This window comes from Carassius carassius, chromosome 3 (assembly GCF_963082965.1).
Source record: "Carassius carassius chromosome 3, fCarCar2.1, whole genome shotgun sequence".
Lineage (NCBI taxonomy): Eukaryota > Metazoa > Chordata > Actinopteri > Cypriniformes > Cyprinidae > Carassius > Carassius carassius.
The window spans coordinates 39,678,810-39,701,561 of NC_081757.1; the positions used below are offsets into that span (position 1 = coordinate 39,678,810).

At 37.2% G+C, this 22,752-nt stretch overlaps 1 protein-coding gene across 2 annotated transcripts in view; it reads left to right on the top strand.

The window, feature by feature from the left end:
* Window positions 1–22,752, top strand: part of LOC132126804 (copine-7-like) — a 61,015-nt gene that overhangs the window by 317 nt on the left and 37,946 nt on the right. The window contains exons 2-11 of one of the 2 annotated variants that reach the window (XM_059538328.1): window positions 1,624–1,804; window positions 2,005–2,179; window positions 10,558–10,740; window positions 10,903–10,977; window positions 13,840–13,914; window positions 19,659–19,742; window positions 19,831–19,920; window positions 20,843–20,941; window positions 21,117–21,203; window positions 21,903–21,962. In XM_059538328.1, coding sequence (XP_059394311.1) covers window positions 1,785–1,804; window positions 2,005–2,179; window positions 10,558–10,740; window positions 10,903–10,977; window positions 13,840–13,914; window positions 19,659–19,742; window positions 19,831–19,920; window positions 20,843–20,941; window positions 21,117–21,203; window positions 21,903–21,962 — 948 coding nt within the window. In that variant the 5' untranslated portion in view covers window positions 1,624–1,784. Of the gene's footprint in view, window positions 1–1,623; window positions 2,180–10,557; window positions 10,741–10,902; window positions 10,978–13,839; window positions 13,915–19,658; window positions 19,743–19,830; window positions 19,921–20,842; window positions 20,942–21,116; window positions 21,204–21,902; window positions 21,963–22,752 lie in introns of both variants that reach the window. The other variant, XM_059538319.1, reaches the window with a different exon arrangement.

Here is a 22,752-nt window from a genome sequence, read left to right on the forward strand (position 1 = left end):
AACAAACTATGCTCGTTAATCGACCATTATATGCATAAGAGTTTGATAAATAATAGAGGATATAAAGTGAACTATGGGTTATTTAGGCAACTAAACAAATGCTGGGTTGCAGACGCGAGAGAGATTAACTTTACTGGACTAAAGTGTCATCTATTAACAGTTTCTTCATGTTACTTTATTGTCATTTTCTTCACGCTGTTTTACTCTGGATTCTTTGCGTTAATCGAGAAAAGTTTGGCGTATTCGTGTTGCATTCTAAAACTCTGTGCACTCATCATGTAGTAGATCAAATGATCACTCGTTTAATCATTTCATTTATCGTAGCTTGTGATTCTTAACTTGTGGTTCAAATGTTAAGCATTTCAATCAAATGATAGTTCAGCCACAAGAGACAGCAGTGTAGGAAAGCTCACATTCTTAGCAGTGTAAGGATGGCTGGACTGATTGTTATAGTGAGTGAATATAGATGTGAGCGGAGCTGTCCATGGACTGTGGTGCTGAACCGCGCGCGCTGGAGCGCATTGCAATGCTGCCTGGTAGATTTACGCATTGCTTTTGCTTATTTGATATTTAAAAGAGTGAATATCTAATACATAAACACATTGGTTAATGTTACTTGTAATGGGATTTCATAATATGACCGCTGGGCACGAATTATAGGGGACGGGTTAGCTTGAGCACTAAAGGAAGTCAAATTATAAGGTGCGAGGGGACTAAAAATGACATAGTTCTATTAAGACGTGTTACAAAGTTGGATGACAAGTTAATCATAGCGCCTACTTTGACCTGGCGGCAAGGAGAAATCGCGTTTGCCTGGAAGCCAATCACACACATATCGGCGATTAGATAAATAACAGCTTGGCAATGAAAAAAACATCAACTGGCCAGAGACACGTTTTTTTCCAGCAATTGAATATCTTTTTACTTGTTGAACCCGGTATCATGCGCGAGGCGACGCAAAAGTCAAACCCATGCTACCTACAGTATGTTTACAGTATGTTTATATATATAAATGTAAATAAATTTATTTGGAAGTCTTTGGACGGTTGCGGGAATATTCGTGTTTCTATTCCCTCTTCAAAGAAGTTAACCCACTTCTAATTAGACTTTTTTCCACAAATAAAGTAACCTGACTGTAAATTTAAACAATAAAAATACATGTAGCCTAAATATAAGTAATAAATCCTACAGATGTCAATAGAATGTTAAATTAAAAAAATTCACCAATGATCAATATATCCTGACTGTCAAGTTAAAGGGTTAACCTGATTCAAATCTAAATTATGGGTTTTAGCAATATGTGAAGTATATATAGCTCACATGGGAGCCTCTTTCAAACCAAGCAGCTTTCTGTTGTTCATCACCACAAATATGCTTGACCAACTTCAACTGTTGTGAAATCTGAGTAAGGAAATCCAACGCGTGGACGTTCAGGTTAACTCAGTCCATGAAATTATATCTTTCTACTCACATGTGAATCCTAACTGTGTGTACATTGTAAGCTGTGTTTTTTTGATGACAGTGTGGTTTCAGTGCTTTTGTCCATTTATTGGATGTTAAAAGTACATTTTTATGAAGTACATCCTGGTATTTCTTACCCTCACGTGCTTATTTCTCACTTAGGAGTCTGTTGTGGAAGAGGCTGCCAACTGAAGCTCTCATCTGGGATTTTGCAGTTGTAATACTAATGGACATCTCTGATTTACAACATCCCATTTGATCACTTTATATATCTGAACCACTCCCAGCAGCCCGTTCTCCTTTAAAGCGAATCAGACATAGAGATGTCTCTCTGTAGAGAACTGTAAGTCGAACTGACAGATACGTTTTAAGACATCCCACATCCTTTGCTTTACGCAGAAACAACACAAGATCACATTAAAAAAAATAGAATCCCTGCATGGGAGAGTCCTGCTTCAGTCAAACTGAGGCTTTTAAAGATCAGCCCATTGGCACTACAGTATCCCATCTCCGGCTGACCCTCCGCATTCATCTTTCTGTCAGGATGAGTGACTCACAGGAAGCGACGTCCCCAGTGGCAGGCTTAGGAGGCCCTGTCGCTTCTGTATCCAAGGTGGAGCTGCGTGTTTCCTGCAAGTCCCTGTTGGACCGAGACACGCTCAATAAGTCTGACCCCTGCGTCATGCTCATGGTACAGAACCAAGGTCAATGGACTGAAGTGAGTATCCTTTTTTCCTGTTGGTCTCAGTAGTGGTTTTAACCACCATTTGCAAGCTATGTTTGAAAGGCCCCCCTGCCATAAGCAGGTTACTCGTTTAATATCTTTTGTCCTGGACTAATTGGGCTTAAGTATGTAGATGAAGTGGCAAAAACCAAGGTAAACATAAACTGCAAAAAAAATCTAACAGTGCTCAAAAATGTAAAATTTAGATTTTAAGAAATGTATAAAGGAAAGTTATACAGGTTTACATGGACACCTGTTTTCGTCATGGAATAAAAAATGCAAAATGTAATTCCAACGTTTAATCTTATAACTGTTTTTCTCAGAATTCTGAGGCAAAAACTTAGAATTGCGAGACAAAAAGTCAGAATTATGATGAAAAATTTACAATTACCGTATCATGTTTTATTCCACATTGAAACAGGCTTCCATAAGTTTTAAACAAGATGAGGGTTAATACATAAAGACATTTTTTATTTTTATTTTGCTAAACTACCTTTTAATTGTTGTAAACAAAATGTACTTGCTAAAGTATCTGAAAACATAAAATGTGCACTTTTTAATGAGAAGAGTGATAATTTACAAACGACTGATTAATGGGCCTGGCTAATATGTTTTGAAATTAACAGTCGCTTATGGCAAAAATATCCCCAATTTTTTTTTTTTTTTTAATAATTTTTGCATCATATGATAAAGTTAAGCAATATCACACAGGCAAGAGTGCTGTTAATATTAAGTTACATTTTAAGGCACAATCTTGTGAATATTGTTGTTTTTGCTCTATTTTGGCATTGGCAATATAGTTCCTAACAAAGCCATGGCAACATACAGTGGTGTTTCATTCCTTTTTGAATGGCGTTTAGAATGAAACGACTGAGAGAATGATTCAGTGATCCATTCAATAGAAAAGATCATTTCTGTCTCTGCTGGCCAATGTATCAGTCTATAACTAATTATAAATAAATTCATTAGTATTGTATTTTTAAATTGTACATTTATAGTGCTACAGGATCACCTGTCCCTTTTTCTCTTTCTATTATTCAATGATTAGAGCTTAAACAGATCTAAGTGTTAGACCTAGGCTTTAAGATAGAGATTGTTGGATGGGTATAATTTTGTGCAATGCCATCAGTTGACATTCTGATAGTATAGAGCTTGACTGTGAAGGTCTGGGCTGCTCAAAGTGCATGTGAGTGGGGGGAGTGGGCACTTTTTGGAATGAATCTAGGCACAGGGAATTGTCACACAGCAGGAAAAGGCGCTTGAAGCAAAGAGAGCGACCACTCTGGTGTTTTTTTTCCATATCAAAGCAGTCAGTGTAAGAAAAAAATTATCTGGAGCCACAGCAGTGGTGCTGAAGACAGCTCGGCAAAGCTGCGAAGCTGTCTGCAGCAATGTGTCAGGCTGAAGGATGAAATCTTAATCCTGGCCCCATTATTCCAACAACTGTGCCACGTTCAACATCACAGTGAACAAAGTGAAAGATGCCACCCTGCTTCAACGTTCATTGCATTCAAAAGATTCCATTTTATAGAGCACCCACATGAAATAGGAGAAGCAAAATGAAAAAGCCATTGAGATGTTATTGTAGACTTTGTTTTCCTAGATTTATTTGACAATTAACATGCCTTGAGTATCTTGAAATAACTGATTACAACTATACAGACACATACGGATGCTTTGCACTTTTAGATTTTCTTGCATATTTCCATGTGCAGGTGATGAAAACAGTGCTTCATCTTAGTCCACTTGAGTCTAAATACGGTGAAATTAGTTTTTGCATCTAAGATTTTTTTTAGCTCTCTGCATAACATATTTCAGTCACACTTATGGAGCAGCAGTATACAAAGATGAGCAGTCTAGGAAGGAAAAATGGTTGTGCTCTGCAGCCGTTTCATTAGTGTGGATAAGACAATCATAACGCTAAATGCATTATCTTCACACTGCATGCCAATGATTAAGTCTGACTGCAGCTGCAAGTTGTTTAAAAACTGATGGTTTGAGAAGCATTATTATGAACATGATTAGTTTTCATTGTGAAGTATTTGTAGCGGTTGTGCTAATGGGAGTTCTGGTGAGTGTGCTCTTAAAGGGATTGTTCACCATCAAAATCACAAGTCTGTCATTATTTATTCACCCTCATGATGTTCCAAACCTGTATGACTTTCTTTGTTCTGTGGAACGTAAAGGAAGATCTTTTGAAGAATGTTTTAACTGTCCATTCAGTCAAAGTGAGTAGTGTCTAAAAATAACACCGGACAGTGGACACTATTGACTCATGTGTATGAACATTTTCAAAATATCTCGGATGAAACTAAGCAAAATGAAAATGTTTCCTATTCCTTTGTCATGGTGGCAACAGTGTGTTGTGTAAAATATCAGCACCAGCGAACAACTGAATGAAGGAATGATTGTAAAAATTTTAGTTTTTGTAATTTTTTAATGTAATAATCTTTGCATATGAAGATCCATATTTGACAGCCTTTCTTGGTTTTCTTCACAAAATGGCAAAATACAGTCTCTTAAGCAAAAGAGTGTTTGCATACTGACATAGCTTTAGAAGTGCCACTGTCATTATTTTACTGTACTGATAGATCCTCACTTTGAATATCATTTGCATGGTTTTACACCTAGAGCAGTTGTATTTATCTAATTAATGATTTCGATCTTTTCCCTGATATTAGCTTTTACACATGACAGATTTCTTTCACAGGAGCAGAAAAAAAAAAATAGAACCACATTCACCCAATATTAGACACAGATATTTTGCCAGAAAGTCAGTGCAAAACATATATATAATGCTGTTTTCTTGTCATCTGCATTAGTCTACATTTCCTGTTTTGAATGTCTGCCAGGCGTTTTCATGGATCTTGGCATACATGTCTAGGATGCATCAATATAGTCTCATTTTGCATATTCCCATGTTATTCCCATTAGATCCGTTGTTTTCATGATGAACTAGAGCATGTTGCATCGATCCATGATCATATTACCAGAATGCCCAGAATATGATAAGTTCAATATTAGGCTTTAATGTCCTCGTGCAAGCAGTGAGCGTATGAATCGTCACAGCGTGAGACACTAAGTGGGTGCTGCTCTACAATCGCTGAATGATCAAAGCAACAGATATGTGTGCCATTGTCCTTTTTGCTAAAAGTATTCGTTTAAATAGCTCAGTGAAGAGATTAGGCATTAGACATAATGGAATCTTTTTGTTAAGACGTCAAGTGGTTTGTAAGAAGCTTACCAAATGTCTGACTGCTGTCAGTTTTTGTTATTTATATCTTCCAAATGCAGTCCCTCCACAGCAGAGACTGATATGGAAAAGAGGGGTGACAAGATTTAAAAAGACTGACTTTTTAAATATTACTTAGGGCACAAAATGCGAGTTCATTATGTGAATGCGCTGCACTGTAGGACAATTTGAGTTCAATACTGAGTCCAAAAATTCTTAATAGAATATCAAAACAGATTTTTAGAAGAAAATGCCTGTGCACAGTGCAAGGGTGTTTTGGGTGGTTCCAAAGCAGTTCTAAATGGATGTTGGGTGTTCTTGGTTATTTGGAACACATTTTTGGGCATTTTTGGGAGTGTTTTGATGGGTAGTATGTAGAATGTATATGCTCTAGCAAACTGTTTAAGAATTAAGAAATTGCACACATTAACAATGTACAGTCAATGGATGATTACAGCAAAACCTTTTCATATCTAACCGAAAGATATACATTGATTTCCAAGGAATGCATCAGCTAATAAAATGTGAGGTGTGAGTTGCTTTAAATATCTGCCAAATGCATAAAAGTAAATGTAACTGTTAAGGCGGTTGCCATTTGCTACTTTTCACATCTTACAATAGATAGCTAAGTGAGAGAAATCTAAGCCTTCATAACCTTCTAAGTTTCTAATTTATCGACAACAATGTTTATGGTTTTGATTGATCTGAATATTTTAATTACAGTAATTCCAACATGATGTGAACACAGCATAAGCATTAGCAATATTAATAATAGTCTAAATCCCAAAGTATGCTTCAGCTTTGACACTAATTATTAGAATATGTGTACAGCCCAGCACATGGTCTTTCAAGTTACACGGCATTTGCATGTGTATTAAAATGTTTGGTCATTTTCCAGTGTCTGCACTATTTCTCTCCAGGAGTTATGACTTTTTTTGATTTATTTTTAGTTTGATTTGCAGGTATCTCGTATCCTTTTTTAAAATGTTATCATTAAAATATCATTAAAGTTTTTTTGCCTATTGTACTGTATAGTATGCAAGTGTGCATATTTCATTGCTACATATGTATGGCTATTCTGAAGTAAACTTGCTTGGTAGCTCACCTGGTACAGCACTGCATATCCAACACAAATCACGATAAAATAGCTCAAAGTCTTGTAGAAGCAAGATAAAATGGCATGGTTCCTTCAGGAAATGTTTTTTTTAAATCTCATGTTTGCTTTTGTTAACACTATTGGTTAGATTTAGTTTAACGTAGGTGATACATTATTTTCAAATGCATTAGAGCATTACACTCTGCACATGAAAGTTTCTCAAAACATGCAAGTGCCAACATTTTGAAGAAATCCTGCCACAGGCACATTTTTTCAATGAGACTGGGTTGGCATATTCAGATGTAGCCATTGGTAACTGATTCAGACCATTTGGATTTCTGGCTCTATGTTGTTTCAAGTGCTTCTCTGATGTTCTTAAACCATTAGGTGTTCCACTATCTGCTCATGCAGCACCTATCAATGGGGAAGTGCCATTGTCATGCAAAGAAAGAGCTAAAATTGAGTGGGAGCTAAGCCTACTCATATCTCTCTCTGCGCTCCCTTCCACTTACTCTCTCTCTCTCTCTCGCGCTCTCAATGTGAAGACTGCATAGTATGTGTAAATATAGCATAATATTCTAAGACCCTCATGAACCTCCCATATAATCTCTCTACAACAACCTCAGGCTACATACATCACTTCATTTCTCTCACTACTTCTGTTATACTTCTCAAACATCTTAAAGCTGCCACTGTAAGGGGTAAAGAGACAAACTCTGGTTCATTTAACAGCTCTGTACTAACTCACTATAAGGTTCTTCAAGTTGACAATAAGCTCAAAAGTCTCTTCGTCTTGATTTCCTTGCTTTCTGTATATTTGAAGTAATGTTGAATGAAACAAAAGTTTGACACGTTTGTTTATTCAAATCTTTGAACAGTCAAAATTGTTAGCAAAGTAGCTTAATATGGTGATAAGTCTAAACTAGCGTTGAGAAAAGAGTGTTAGGCTGATAAAAGCTACAATGAGAAATCCACTCAAAAGTACGCGGCCCGTCGCCTCACCTCACCTGATAACTTGAGTAAACAAGTTAATTGAAAGGTTGACGGCCTTATAATTTCTGTTCAGGTTTTCCTTGTTGTCGGTATGCAAACTAGTTTTGGCTGCGTACCTGAACAGACCCAGCCAAATCTTGAAAAACAGAGTTTTCAAACTAAACCTCAGTATTGGGAACGTGTCTGATTTCTGTATGTTGGCAGGGTGCTACTGTTACTGAGTTCTGTAATAAAATGGTTTTCCAGCAGCAGATGTACTTGGAATTGATAAGAGGTCTGCTTCCCTGTGATTGGAGGAGCTGCGGGAGGCAGTCGGGTGTTTGCAGTGATAGCAGAGACTCTAGTCTAGCAGCAGTATGAACTAGTTGTAGCCTATATAAGGATTCAGAAAAAACATTCGACCAGCACAATATTATAGTAATCTAGTCGAGAGGTTATTGGACATAATAGTTTCTCAATGTCATGCTTTACATCCGTAATGCTCCTCAAAAGTAATATTAGCAATATTCCCCCTAGAACAGCAAATTTTAGACCTCCCAGGAAGAAGATGACTATTTTAGGTCTAAATAATCCAGTGCTAGAAAATATCTTTACATCCTCTCAGCTAAATAAAAACATGTCCCGGTCTTTTGTCATGGAAAAAATATATATATATATTTATTATATACCTAAATATTTTAGTTAAGGTAACCTAATAAAAAACACAGAAATTAATTTAATGATTGTATTGTGACTTTTCAGCATAGAGCATAGATTAAAAGAAATACATGTATAAAATAATTTTCCTTACAACACACACACACACACACACACACACACACACACACACACACACACACACACACACAAACGCACACACGCACACACATACACACACGTGTGTGTATGTGTGTGTGTGTGTGTGTTGTAAGGAAAATTATTTTCAACCACAAAATCGGTCCCAAGAGTCAATTTTTTTTAAAATTATTATTGGTACATCACTTGAAATCTGAATATTTTTTTGAAAGATTTCCATTGATGTATGGTTTGTTAGGATCGGACTATAATTGGCAGAGATACAACTATTTGAAAATCTGTAATCTAAGGGTGCAAAAAACAAAAACAAAAACAAAAAAGCAATAAAAATATTGGGAAAGTTGTCCAAATGCAGTTCTTAGCCATGCATGTTTCTAATCAAATGTTTAGAGATATTTACGGTAGGAAATGTACAAAATATCTGAATAAACAGTATATTTTCTTAATATACTAATATTAATGATAATCCCTGGCAATTGCTACAAATACACCCGTGCTACTTATGACTGGTCTGTGCTCCAGGGTCACAAATGTCACGGTGCACAAAACATTATTGGGCCTGTTCTTTATGCAAAATATGTCTTGTTTCTTTCTTTTGGGAAGAACTATGACTTAGACATATTGGTTTATGAATGGTTTTCAGCTCCTTTAGTCTCATTTACACTTGCACTATGTGAGAGTTCACCTGAGTTCAAGGGTACATACATAGTAGATTGAAGAGCTGAATATTTTATATGTGAGGCTGTATGTAATTGCTAAGAAAGACTGTAAAAACGGGCTTATGGAGGAGGGTCATTCATTGCTTGATATGTGTTATGCAGACACATTAGAGGTTGGATACTGTTAATCTGATTTAGTGCGAGTATGACCGATTACAATTAAATTGTTATTTAGAGCAGTAGTTACCTTGCACACAAACAATGTACACTAAATGTGATAAATGAAACCAGAAAACTACATTGAAACCAAAAACATGATAAATTAGGCGGATCTGCACTGGGACTCAGTTGAATCCATTTATTTGAACAGGTTCATTAACATGGACCATCCAAAGAACTGAACTGAAACAGTGAAGCAACATTTTTTCATGCTAAACCAATACTTGTTTGAAAAAAAGAAGAAAAAACAAGAAGAAAAGGAGATAAAGCTACACTAGCTAAAAAAGAAAAAGCTACACTATTGTGAAAACAGCTGAACTATTGTCAGATTTAAGAGAAAATTTATCAATTAAAAGAATCATTCACCCCCAAATTAAAATGAGCTGAAAATGCAGTCACCCTCTGGTCATCCTTCATCTGAACTGATTTGGGGAAATGTATCACTTACAATGCATCACTTGCTTACCATTGGATGTTCTGCAGTGAATGGGTGCCATCAGAATGAGAGTACAAACAGATGATAAAAACATCACGATAATCCAAAATAATCTTCTATCCATAATATTGCTTTTTCCAGTCAAAAAGTTGTCTTATTTGAACCAGGAGCGAATTATGCACAGATCAAACACAGTCAACAAGACAAAACAGTCCAAAACTGTTATAATACTGTATGTTGGGGGATGCATACAAAAATAATTTTTATTGTGGATAATGAACGTGAATTCTGTCTTAAATTGAAATTATTACAAACACATAGATTTTTACTTCACAAGATGTTAACTGATGGATTTATGGATTATCATAATGTTTTTCTGATGGCAACCATTCACTGAAGATTCACTTTTTTTCACTCTTTTCTCTTTTATAAACTTCCCTTCTTTATTTGTTCAGCATTTGCTTTGGTAGAAAGTAAAGCCCAAATGCTTGTCTCTTTCAATGCATTTATACTTATATTTTCAGATTGCATCTCTAAACCAATTCCCTAATATCTTCTCCAACATCTTGGAGAATGATGCATTAACTCCTCCAGCTAATTGCCTCAGCGAGGTTTTAATTCAGAAATGATTGTATTTGCTCCGTTTGTTTTTGACATGCACCAGTGAGCAATCGCAAAGCAGGGGGAGGTGAGGAGAGAGACAGCTGATGAATGAGAAACGAGAACAAATGTGTTTTGTATGAGAGCAAGGCCGTGATCATCGCAGCTGCATGTGTGGAAGCTCTCAACAATCAGACTCATGAGGCCTTCATCCCACTGCCGTCATTTCTTTGACTTTACCCAGGGACAGCGCACAAACAATACATCCTGTGAAGCCAGATGTTTCCAGTGAGAAGTTTTTCACTTACTGTTGACTGAATTGTTGTTCTTTCTGTAATTCAGCTGGACCGTACTGAGGTGATCAAGAGTAACCTGAATCCGGTATTTGCCAAAGTCTTAATGCTGGACTACTACTTTGAGGAAGTACAGAAACTGCGTTTTGAAGTCTACGACATTCACGGAGCCCACAGTATTGGGACGCGAGACGATGACTTCCTGGGTGGGGTGGAGTGCACGCTTGGACAGGTGATGTCACTTTCCTCTGCATTTTATTTATTTATACACTATGTGGTCTAAAGTATAATAAAAGTAAAGTAAGTATAATAACATTTTTTTATAAAAAAATTAATTATATATATTTTATTTTTTAGATATTATTTCCTATAAACATTTTACTTTGTTCCATAGATAGTGGCCCAAAAAAAGATGGTGAAACCCCTGTTGCTGAAATATGGAAAATATGCTGGAAAATCAACAATCACAGTGAGTAGAAAACACATAATTCATATTTAATTGCTGCTGTACACATTTACACATTCACTGAAAGCCCTCGTGGTAGAAGTTTCATTTGGCTTCACTTGATTTTAGCATTCACAAAGGGGTTTTGTTTTGTTTACAGAATAAATAAAAGACAATTGAAGTTACTTTACTGGAAACACACTCCTAGATAGTCAGATGAGGATGAAGCTGTACTTTTGCAAAATGAAAGCAGACACTCTTTGCCTCACCAACTCATCCTTTGACAATAACCACTGTTTAGCAGAAATTTCCTTAAGAATCACTGTGTTTAATTAGACAAAATCTCATTTTGGTAAAGGACCATTGCAAAAACAACAACTATAAAGGTAGCTATAAAAATAACTATATAAACAAGGCTATCTCATGGCCAATTGGTACGTATTTTACAAGGTGGCTAATTTGTACGACCTCACTCATATGATTTTCTATTATTTTTCTAGACCCCGGTGACGGGTAGGTTTAGGGGCGATGATAGGGAATTAATACGAATTGTGCATCTTGTAAAATACATACGATTCAGCAAAAATTGTATGAATTTGTACAAGTGAGGTCATACGAATTTGTACAAATTAGCCACATTTTAAAATGAGTACAAATTGCCGAGAGGTTGGGTTGTTATAAAGGGTCTGTCTATTATTGGCATGCGCTGCAGTTATGTTGTCAGCCTCTGTTTGCAATCTTTACAGTTGGGTAGAATTTGATTAGCTATCAGTGTTTTATCATTCAACAGCTGAAAAAAACTGCTTTTGAAATGATTCCAACAATATAATTCTCCTCTTTCGTTATCATTAAACCATACTTGACGTTATTGCATGTCATAATTTTAGACAAAATTACACTAATAGAAAGTTTGTTTTGTTAAGTTATAATACAATGCAATGATTTTTTTTTGGTTTTGGATCGAAATAGCTTGCCAAAGCAAACTTTCTGTAAAAGTTCTAGTAAACACCTTTGATCTGTGGTGATTATGTAAGGTAGGTGGGTTTTGGGCTTCACATTATTTTAACATGAACATTTTCTTTGGTTTATTTCTTTTGTTTACTCCGTCGAGGTCAGACACAAGTAAAAACATGGAAGCTGCTTTATAGTAGAAACTGAAGTTGTAATTCAAGTTAAAAGTGAAACTGACATAGTTTTTTCATGTTTGATAGATACTCTAAAGCAGATTGCTTTAAATCAATATGTCACTTAAAGTGCTATATAAAAAAACACAATGTGACTTTGACTCTTATCTAAATGAAAATAGACAAAGAAATTTGTCTTAAGTATATCTAGTTCTTTATATTTGTAGACTTCAGGCCTTATTAACTAAGGCTGGGTTTTTGGCATCTACACCCACCCATTTACAATGCACAGTTTTGCATTATGAGATGTCACTCAAAAGTGATATTCATTCATCTGTAGGACCACCCACTTTTTTTTAAAGTGCCAACTAAATGCCAAATCATGCCCACGTCGCTCATCACAAAATTCAGAGGATGACTGCACATTACAAAATGAGAGATTTTTCCCTATTACTTCTGGAATGAAATGTCACTTTAAAATATTTCTTGACACAGCTGAGTGAAACCGCTAGTATGTGTGATGCCTGAGCGATAGATAATGTGGAATCTCTATAACACAGGTGCATTAAAAAGTTATCATGTTTCAGGAATAAGGTCTAACCCGTGTAATGGACTTTTAATATAAATCTGTGTAGTTTGGTTTGCAGTGAATGTGGTTCGACCTCCAACTTAAATTCTGCTGCTTTCTGGGCTCATATCATATAACACAGTTAGACCTTTTATACTGTAGGTAGACAAACACAGGATATTCTTACCATGTCTGCTAAGAAAGTGATGCGCCAAGTTATTTTTGCATGTTTCTATTGCAGGCAGACAAGGTTCATCCGTAAGACAAAACATAATACCATAGGTAATACCTTATCATAGGTGTTGATTCTTTGCTTTCTCATCAGTTTTAACAAAGTCTCTCCAAACCACACTGCAAACTAATGGCCTTTTCATGTTGAAATACCCACAGCAGTGAACCACCTCATTGTATTACAAACTGGTGGTAGATTTTTAATGCTGACGAAATCACATTTTGATCTGAGGTCAGTCTGAACCACTCTTGACAAACAAACTTGTAGAGGTCAAAGACAATAATTGAGTTGAATTAATGGACAAAGAATGGATGGTTGGAAAGATGGATGGATGGACAGATGAATGGATGGATGGGTAGATGAATGGGATGGGATGGGTAAATGGATGAATAGATAGGTGAATGGATTGGCTGGGTTGAGCGGATGGATGAATGGGATGAGTGAATGGACGGATGAATAAATGTAATGCCAGATGGATGGATGAATAGATGGATAGGTTGGGTGGATGGATGTACACACAGCGGAATAAGGATGGATGAATGGATGCATGGATAGATGAATAGATGGATGGATGGATGGATGGATGGAAGGATGAATGGACAAAGTTTGATGAATGGAATGATGAATGGGTGGATGGATGAATGGATGGACAGATAGATGAATGGTGGCTGGATTGATTAATGTAATAGCAGAGAGACAAATGCATGGACAGGATGGAAGGACAGTTGGACGGGGTGGGTGGATGTACAGATGGATGGATAAACAGATGGATGGATGGGATGATAGGAAGATGAATGAATAGACAGAGATAGATGTATGGACTGACTGGGATAGATAGACAGACAGACAGACAGACAGAATTCAGTGCCAATGGTTGTGAAAAAAACTACTTAAAAAGCAAATATTCCCTGTTTCCAGTATGCTGACTTTGTCTAAGCTAAACCCTTTTCTTACTTCTCAAGATTCATGCAGAAGAGATTTCTGGGAACAACGGCTATGTCGAGCTTTCCTTCTGTGCCAAGAAGTTAGATGATAAGGTAAGGAATGATTATAAAACATTATATTTAACATTATAAAACAACAACAACAAATAAATAAAACAACAGATTGTCAGGCATGAACTACTCAGGAGAGTTTGCACTCAGTGTGTTTTGGTTTTAAGGTACAACTAGTGACAGAAAATTATATTCTTTGTCTGAAAGGTTGTGATTTTTGACACTTGGAAACCGATAATAGCAGCTACCAAAGAACCTTTCAACTCCCGTTTAATGTTTTGGCTTCTCAGTTTCAGCCTCGTTAAGAGCCATTAGGGCTGTTATGGCTTCATAAAATCGCACTCTCATTTTTTGGCTTTGGCACAATATTTGAAACCCTATTCATTCAGCTGATGTATCCTAATGAGAATGGAAGCTCTCTGGATAGTGAGTGCTAGCAGAGCTGAAGCGCTGAGGGAGCGTAGGGTGGCTGACTGACTCTCTGTGTGTAAACTGCCTCTCCCACACAGCGCGGCCCACAGAGCAGCTCTCTCCATGCCCTGTAGTTCTGCAGGTGGCTGCACTTCCTGCTGCGCTGCTGCACAGTACACAAACGCCTCTGTAACCCCCGTCCTACTCTCAGTACTCATCTCATCTGGTTCTCCTACTCTTTCCTCTTGTTTCTCTCTCCCTCTTCCTCTTTCATATGCTGCTGTTCTCTTCCTCTTAGCCTGGGGCGACATTTATGCTTAGCGGTTATCTTCAAAATACAGCTTTTTTGTTCATTCCTCAGCCCTTTTTATCTGACTTTCATGAATTCACACATCTCATGTAATGAAAGGAAACAGCAAATCGATGACTTGTTCGCTCAAGCTTCACATCCCCTCAACCCCACATTAGGTGGGAAAATCAATATATTGTCTATTCATCTTTTTACAGTGAGACAGAAATGCTATTTGGCATCTGTACCAGAACAGAAAGCGCAGGCTGTGATTCTGATTGGAGACGCTCATACAGTGAGTCAAAGCACCCACGTAAACCATTGGCTGACTGTGACTTTGCCAACTAGGATGTGTTCCTGGATCAACATCTCTTGCCGGTGTCCTGACATTTTATCATAGCCGTCAGATTTTCCTACCAGGGTTTACTGTGCATGCTCACATCAATATTTTTTCCTTTTTCTCATGCTAAACAATAGGGCTGCTCCGATGACGATCGTCCGATCGTTAATGTGCATCTCGTCAGTAAAGCCGGTTCTCTAATCAGCAGTAAATTCCATCAGGTGCGTGATTTCACATAGAGCAGCTGTTACTACACAGAGCTATTGTTAACTGAGAAGATGCACAAATGCACGTTCATTTTCAGCGTTTATTTGCGCATCTTCTCAGTTAACAACGGCTCTGTGTAGTAACAGCTGCTCTATGTGAAATCAAGCACCTGAGGGAATTTACCGCTGATTACAGAACCGGCTTTACTGACGAGATGCGCATTAACGATCGGCCGATCGTGATCGGAGCAGTCCTATTAAACAACACTATTTAATATATCTGCATTACTGTAAGGGAAGGTTTAGGGTTGGGGTAGGTGTAGACTTTAATGAAAACACAATCTAATAGGTAGAAAAAATATTTATTGTTGGTTTCCTGTAGCTGTATCCCTTCTAGCTTCAGCTGGGAATTTAACAGCGTTTAGCGTCTGCTAAATACATTAATTTAATTTAATTTGTAGAGGAAGGTAAGGTACAGAGATGTCCCTCAGGGCTCCTGCCCAAGTGATGTTATACCTCTAAAGGTACAATTTTTGCACATTTGGGGGTCTGAGGAAAGATCTGAGACAAAGAGTGTAAAGAGTTTTTTTTCTTTTTACTTTTTTTCTGTTCTCTTCTCATAGTTTCTCATAGAAACTCTAGACTCTCTAAACTCTCTAAATATCTATTCAAGTGCAGATATTACACCAACAAGAAACTATATGTTTCGAGCTACATGTTCAAAGCTGTAGTTCTAACCATACACATTTGCGAATGTTTGTTGTAACTATAGGTTTGGTAAATGCAGACTCTCTGAAGTATGCAAGCAATGACAGAACTTGTTTTTTAACAATGTGTCCCAGTCAAAATCTGCACCTAAAGCATCTTTACACAGCTCTCTCACGATCAATCTGTACACGTCTTATTTTCTGTCTGCTGCATGTGCACACAAAACAATCAATGCACATGATCCATTGTTTTCCTACAACTGTGAATGTGTTTAAATTCATTATTCCACCTCTGTGCCTCTGGGTAAATGCACAGAATATCTGCAGCTTCTATGCAGTGTACAAACAGTTCTGTACAAATTGAACCGAAATGTCATACCATGAGGGACCCTCACATAGAGGGGTTGTCCAGTGCCTCTTATAGTGTAGATAATCCTCCATCTCTTCAATTTAAAAATGTGCACGGTTCAGTGTGCTAAAGCTAATCCAGCTTGTCATCTCAAGTTTGTTAAGGGTGGATTTGTTTCGGTTAAAGGCATGATGATTCAGTAAATCTTTAGTTCTGCTGTAAGCAGAATATGGAACCACATTCTTTGCACATTGCATATGCATGAAAGCAGAGGCTACGTTGTCACATCACTAATTTATTTCCGTCCTAACGACGAGCTTGTCCGCCTGCCCATCAGAACATTAACCAGGCTAATTCTGAAAGGCTAATGGTGGCAAATTCCGTAAGGCAATAAAATTGAATTCTCACTTTCATTTCTAGCAATCTCTGCCATCAGCCCGACATATTCATCAGCCAACCATTTTAATGCTCTATTTCAGGGAGGGGGGATTTTATTGTTTCCCCTCTTGTAATTGCTTATATTGCAGCTTGTGTTTTCACATTTTACCCTCAGGTCTGTTAATTATTGCTCAGTAGTTTATAATGCTGCTGCTTATTAGAAATTACAGTCATTAATATGTGTGTTTTGAATGCTTCACATTGTTTGCATTAGCTGCATTACATGAGGTGATTAGCATTTCTTCTTCACACTCATCCTCAATGCCTATAGTTGGCTCCGGTATTCCAGTCCCGATATCATAGCGAGAGGATGGATGGAGTCTAATAAATGGCCAAGCAGAATAATGTCTGTGCTGCTATCTTTGGGCAGGATCTGTCTGTTCAAATAACGTTGGCTTTCTGTGCACACAGACTGATATGATTTGAACAGAATGGACACATTAGTAAATCAAACTACAGTACAGACCAAAAGTTTGGAAACACCTTCTCATTCAAAGAGTTTTCTTTATTTTCATGACTATGAAAATTGTAGATTCACACTGAAGGCATCAAGGGCTATTTGACCAAGAAGGAGAGTGATGGGGTGCTGCGCCAGATGACCTGGCCTCCACAGTCACCGGACCTGAACCCAATCGAGATGGTTTAGGGGTGAGCTGGACCGCAGACAGAAGGCAAAAGGGCCAACAAGTGCTAAGCATCTCTCGGGGAACTCCTTCAAGGCTGTTGGAAGACCATTTCAGGTGACTACCTCTTGAAGCTCATCAAGAGAATGCCAAGAGTGTGCAAAGCAGTAATCAAAGCAAAAGGTGGCTACTTTGAAGAACCTAGAATCTGACATATTTTCAGTTGTTTCACACTTTTTTGTTATGTATATAATTCCATATATAATTCCACATGTGTTAATTCATAGTTTTGATGCCTTCCGTGTGAATCTACAATTTTCATAGTCATGAAAATAAAGAAAACTCTTTGAATGAGAAGGTGTGTCCAAACTTTTGGTCTGTACTGTATATTGGACTTCATGACAGCTTCTGCATGTGACATATTCTAGAGACGTCTGTGTCTTTGATGTGAATGCCATTTCTCTTTATGAAGAAGGCACTAATGCATTTTAAATCGAAAAGTCGCTGTGGGTTATGTGACATTTATCAAAGACTCTTCACTTGGCAATTTCTCTTTGAATCTGAATGCTTAATTTGGTGCTGTACCTTCAGATGGGTTTCTCTGTAGATATTAGTACATATTTTGTATTTTTCAGGGGGCACTGAAAGCTCTATCTTTCATCAGATCATAAAATACAAGCACAGAGTTAACCTTTAGTCTGTGCATTTAGCCATCCGATTCCAAACAAAAAGCCACTAAGGATTTCGTCTCTTTGGAGCCTTAAATGTCTTTTGGGAATAATGAACAGCCGGGGAATCATCGGTGCATATGAACTTAGCAAATGCAATGACAGCTGTGAGAAGTGTGATGCATGTGATGAATGTGAACAACAGACAAATCACTTTTCTAAATCAGTCTTCACTCAAACCACTGGGAAGATGTTACCTTGACAACCGGATAGTGGGGGCACCTCCTCTTTCAGCGTCCCTGTGGAGATGTCGCACACTAATGCAGCGAGAAATGGGGATATTAAATGGCTCGTTCTTTGCTCTACCAATTTCTCTCTCTCTTCCTTTATCTCTCTGTGCCTCGTTCTCTCTCTCACATCTGCACACACTTAGGAAGAAAGTCCTCTGGCTTCTCCAGAGAGGCGCAATTCAGAAACCTTATGCTGAATGATTGTTTCAGACAATATTGTTGATTTGATTTGCCACAGCTATGAGCACAATTGGCAGACATGGGCATGCAATGTTAATTTTTCCTTGACCAATATTTTCAACCCGATAGTGTTATTGTGCATGTGTTTTTTCCCTTTTTTACCATCATATGGTAATATACCCCCTTCAAAAAATGTGGTCACATTAGCAAACTTTCATGGGCAAAAAAAGATTGAAATCACTGAAAATATGTGCTTGTGGAGATGTTTCTGCAACACTGATATTCCATGCCTTTCACACGTTTTGTAGCAGTTAGCAGTTTCAAAGCATAGCATTTTGTGAAATGGAATACAAGTGGTCAGAGTTTTTACTGACTCTATTGTTCATTTAAACTGGAAACAGCAGTGATTCATATGTGCATTTTATGTATTTTAAGTTTTGGAGAAACTTCAGTAGAGGCACATCTTTTTCCTGTGAGCTTGGGTAGCTATTGTCAGTAGTATTGGTGGTAAAAGTGACTGCACCTTAAGGGTAAAATTGAAATATTCAAGGGAAATGGACCAGAAATACTAGCAATAGCTGGGAAGGTGTCAACGTTTGGCTGGTTTGTATGATAAGTACAATTAGCCTTTACACGTAGGTGACATAACTACACCATTGGAAGCATTTTTTTTAAATTAATTGACAGTGCTTGAAAAGTAGCAATGCATTCTAAATAAATTTGTTAGCAAGCGACACATTAATCATAAATACATAATATTATAGTAAAATGTTATGCCACTTACTTTTTTTGAAGGGCTCTAATTTACTGTACCATGGTAAACTCTCTTGTCATGACAGTTAGTTTAGAGTTTGATGCATGTTCTTGTGGTGCCATCAGTCAATGAGTGTTGCGATGGCATCACTTTCCAAATTGATTTGTCAGATTGATCAATGACATTTAGAGTTCAGAAAATATCTTCATCCGGAATGGAGTGCCCATGAGCTAAACTGACAAATATCAAAATATGTGCTTTTGTGCCAGCAGAGCAACTACCATTGACATGAATGTGAATGCTAATGGATAGCTTTCAAGTATAATAGATCTCCTTGAGATCAAGTAGCAAACGGCTATTGGGTGTGTAAAAAAGAACACGTCTTTTGTCCTGACTTGAGTTCTTATTGCAGACATACATCGATATAGTAAAGTAGATTGCATTAATAAAGCCATGGGGTCTTTAAAATATTATTGCTTGATGTTCTCCTTTGAATGCTTGGACTGTATTGACATTCTTTTGTGACTGTAGGATCTCTTCAGCAAGTCAGATCCATTCTTGGAGATTTACCGAATCAATGATGATGGAACAGAACAGCTTGTACACAGAACTGAAGTAAGGATCTCCTCCCCATGGGATAATAATCTTTCTTTTGCTGTTCATTCTTCTACTTTTATATAATGATATTGATTTGTATCTACAGGTGATTAAAAACAATCTGAACCCTGTGTGGGAACCCTTTAAGGTGTCTCTCATTTCTCTGTGCAGCTGTGATGACGAAAGGAAGTTGAAGGTGAATATTAATGGAACAGGTCACTCTAGAATTGGCATTCTGTTACTCATTTTGTTCCAAACCTTTATGACTTAATTTCTTCTGTCGAATAAAAAAAGGAGATGTCTTGCAGAATGTCTAAGGGAACATTCACATTGAATGCAACATTGATTCAAAAAATGTGAGACGCTGGACTCAGGAATGGTTTTTAAATTGATTGGTCCACTGTTTTGAAAATTTGACTGATGAGCAGCGCTGTGTGTAACAGTTGAAATTCTTTTAACTAGTCACAGTGTCTTAAAAACGTAGCACTCATGTGCAAGACGCTGCAAAAGATGTGAGAAGCAACGGTCATACACGTCAGTCTAGCACGTTTACATAGAAAAACAATGAAAAAGTAGCACATTGGATTGGAAAAATGCATTCTGTGTGAACGGCAACAAAGATGTTGTTTTTCTTACAATATAAGTATATAGTAATCAATGGCTGTAAACCTCCAAAAAGAACAACAACAAAAATAATGAACCATTAAAATCCTTACAATGTATGATCTTTTTTCCAAAGCCGTTCAATAGTTTAGTTTTAAGAACAAATGGTTTACGTTTTTTCACAAAAAATCTTCCCAAGTGAAAATATGCAATCACAATTAACAGTCATGACACTCCTTACATGAGTTATATGGACTAATGGTGATTGCTTTTTCAGTCATTTTTTTCCCGTTTTGATTGGTCACTGTGTACAGCTGTTGTATGAGAGCATCTTGGAAATTATGCTAAATAATAATTTTTGTTTTTTACTTCACACCAATTTGGCAAGACAAAATCAGACATGATGAGCTATTCCTACATAAAGAAGTAATTACCTGTACAATAATAAAACCAAAAAAAAGCATGAAAACCATATTGGAGAAAAATGAGTTGTTGCAATTGTCTGTGAACTGCAGTGCTTAGTCTGGGATTATGACTCGAGGGGAAAGCATGACTTCATTGGTGAATTCTACACCAATTTCAAAGAAATGCAGAAGATTTCCTCAGGAAACAAGGTCAGTAGTATGAGACATTCAGTCATTCATTGGCGTTTGATATTGGTCATAGCGTTTTCATGCGGAGAACTAGAATGGATTAAAACCCTTCTGCATGTGTGGTAAAAGTGACTTTGTTGCAGTGCCACCTTCAATTTTCAGCTCACCTCTTTGATCTCTTCCCGTGCCCCTGAAGGTCACATGGGACTGCATCAATCCAAAATACAAATTGAAGAAGAAGAACTACAAGAACTCTGGGTTGGTTATTCTCAGTGATCTCAAGGTATGAGTCTGACAGTCTATGTTTTTGTGTATAGAGAGCTTTGTAGACATGCCGTCCTTATTTTAAGGATGCTAATACATGACAATACTGGCCAACCAGCTGTGAATGAAAAGACTGTGGAGTTATTATTGTTGTGGGTGGGTGTGACAATCAAGCTTAGCCTAAAGACATAAGTGCGGTGGGAAGAGGCTAATACATTTGTCTTGTTTGTGCGCTTTCACATAGGGAAGCTTTTTATTTATAGTACTGCTTAAGTCTGTTGTTGCTGATTTTTTTTCACATGTATCAATTCAGTTTGAAACTTGTGTTTGCTTTTTGTTAGGGCTATCATTTAATCAGTACATGCATTAATAATTTCTGAACTGATTTAATGAATGCATTAACAGATAAAGAATTCAGTTTTGGGAAATCCAAACAACAGGACAATGTGTACTATTAGGTTTGGCAGTTTGTCTAGATTGCACATTTATACAATGGTACACTTTACTGGTCAGCAGATTTATCAGTTTATTAACTAGTATTAAATAGAATGAAACAGAATATGAAATAGAATGCCTAGTTTCATATCTCGTGTACAGTACTTGTGTGTTTGAGACGCTAAAAGTTTGCAGGTAGTCTTGCAGATAGTGATTTCTGGTGAGCAAGGCAGATGAATGTGGCAGGGTTTCTGAGTCTCACCCTCCATTCTTCATTTTGCAGCTTCACAGAGTCTATTCCTTCCTGGACTACATCATGGGAGGCTGCCAAATACACTTCACAGTAAGTGGGAACAGCAGTGCGCTCCACATTTAGCACCGTGGTGTGATCCAGACCCTTCACAGATTTACTGTTCATGTTCTCCAGCAAGCATGTAGATGCCAGGAGTGCTGCACTGATAACGGCCTTCTCATCACAAATGCAGCTCATTTATAGTAGATTAGACACGATTTTGTGAGGCAGACTGCAAAACATAATGTTCTTAAGTATTTGTATTTCTTGTTTGCTAGTAAAAATAGCTAAGATTCTTAAAAACAAGATTAGAATATGCTATTTTGTCCTTATTCACAGTTGTCATTTTTTGACCAGCTGCTCTTGACTTTTATGTTGAGTCAGAATGTGATTGTTTCACGGCTGGAGGCAAAAGAACAAATTAATATCTCCTCCAAACTGTTTTAAGTCCCCCACCCTAAGCTTTCCTTAAGAGCAGCCCAAATGGGCCAAGATTATTAATGAATACAATTGAATATTCATTATTTAAATATCCAAATTCTCCCGTTGCCTGTTAAATTAAAGATAATCAGATGCCAAGTAGTGAAAGCCTCAGAGTGAATGTTTTGGGGCAGGATTCACACAGGATCGTAATACAGTGCTTTGATATAATATATCAAGTGTTTACTGGGATATGAGCTGTATTTCTGTATTATAGAGCATATGGTAGCTGTTTGTGGTATTTTGGATTATAACATCTGCTTGGTGAATGACTATACAACTGGCTCGCCTCTAAACAAAAAAATTAGACATACTGTCCGTTTTAAGCACTTTAATTATTTATACATATGGCTATTTGATT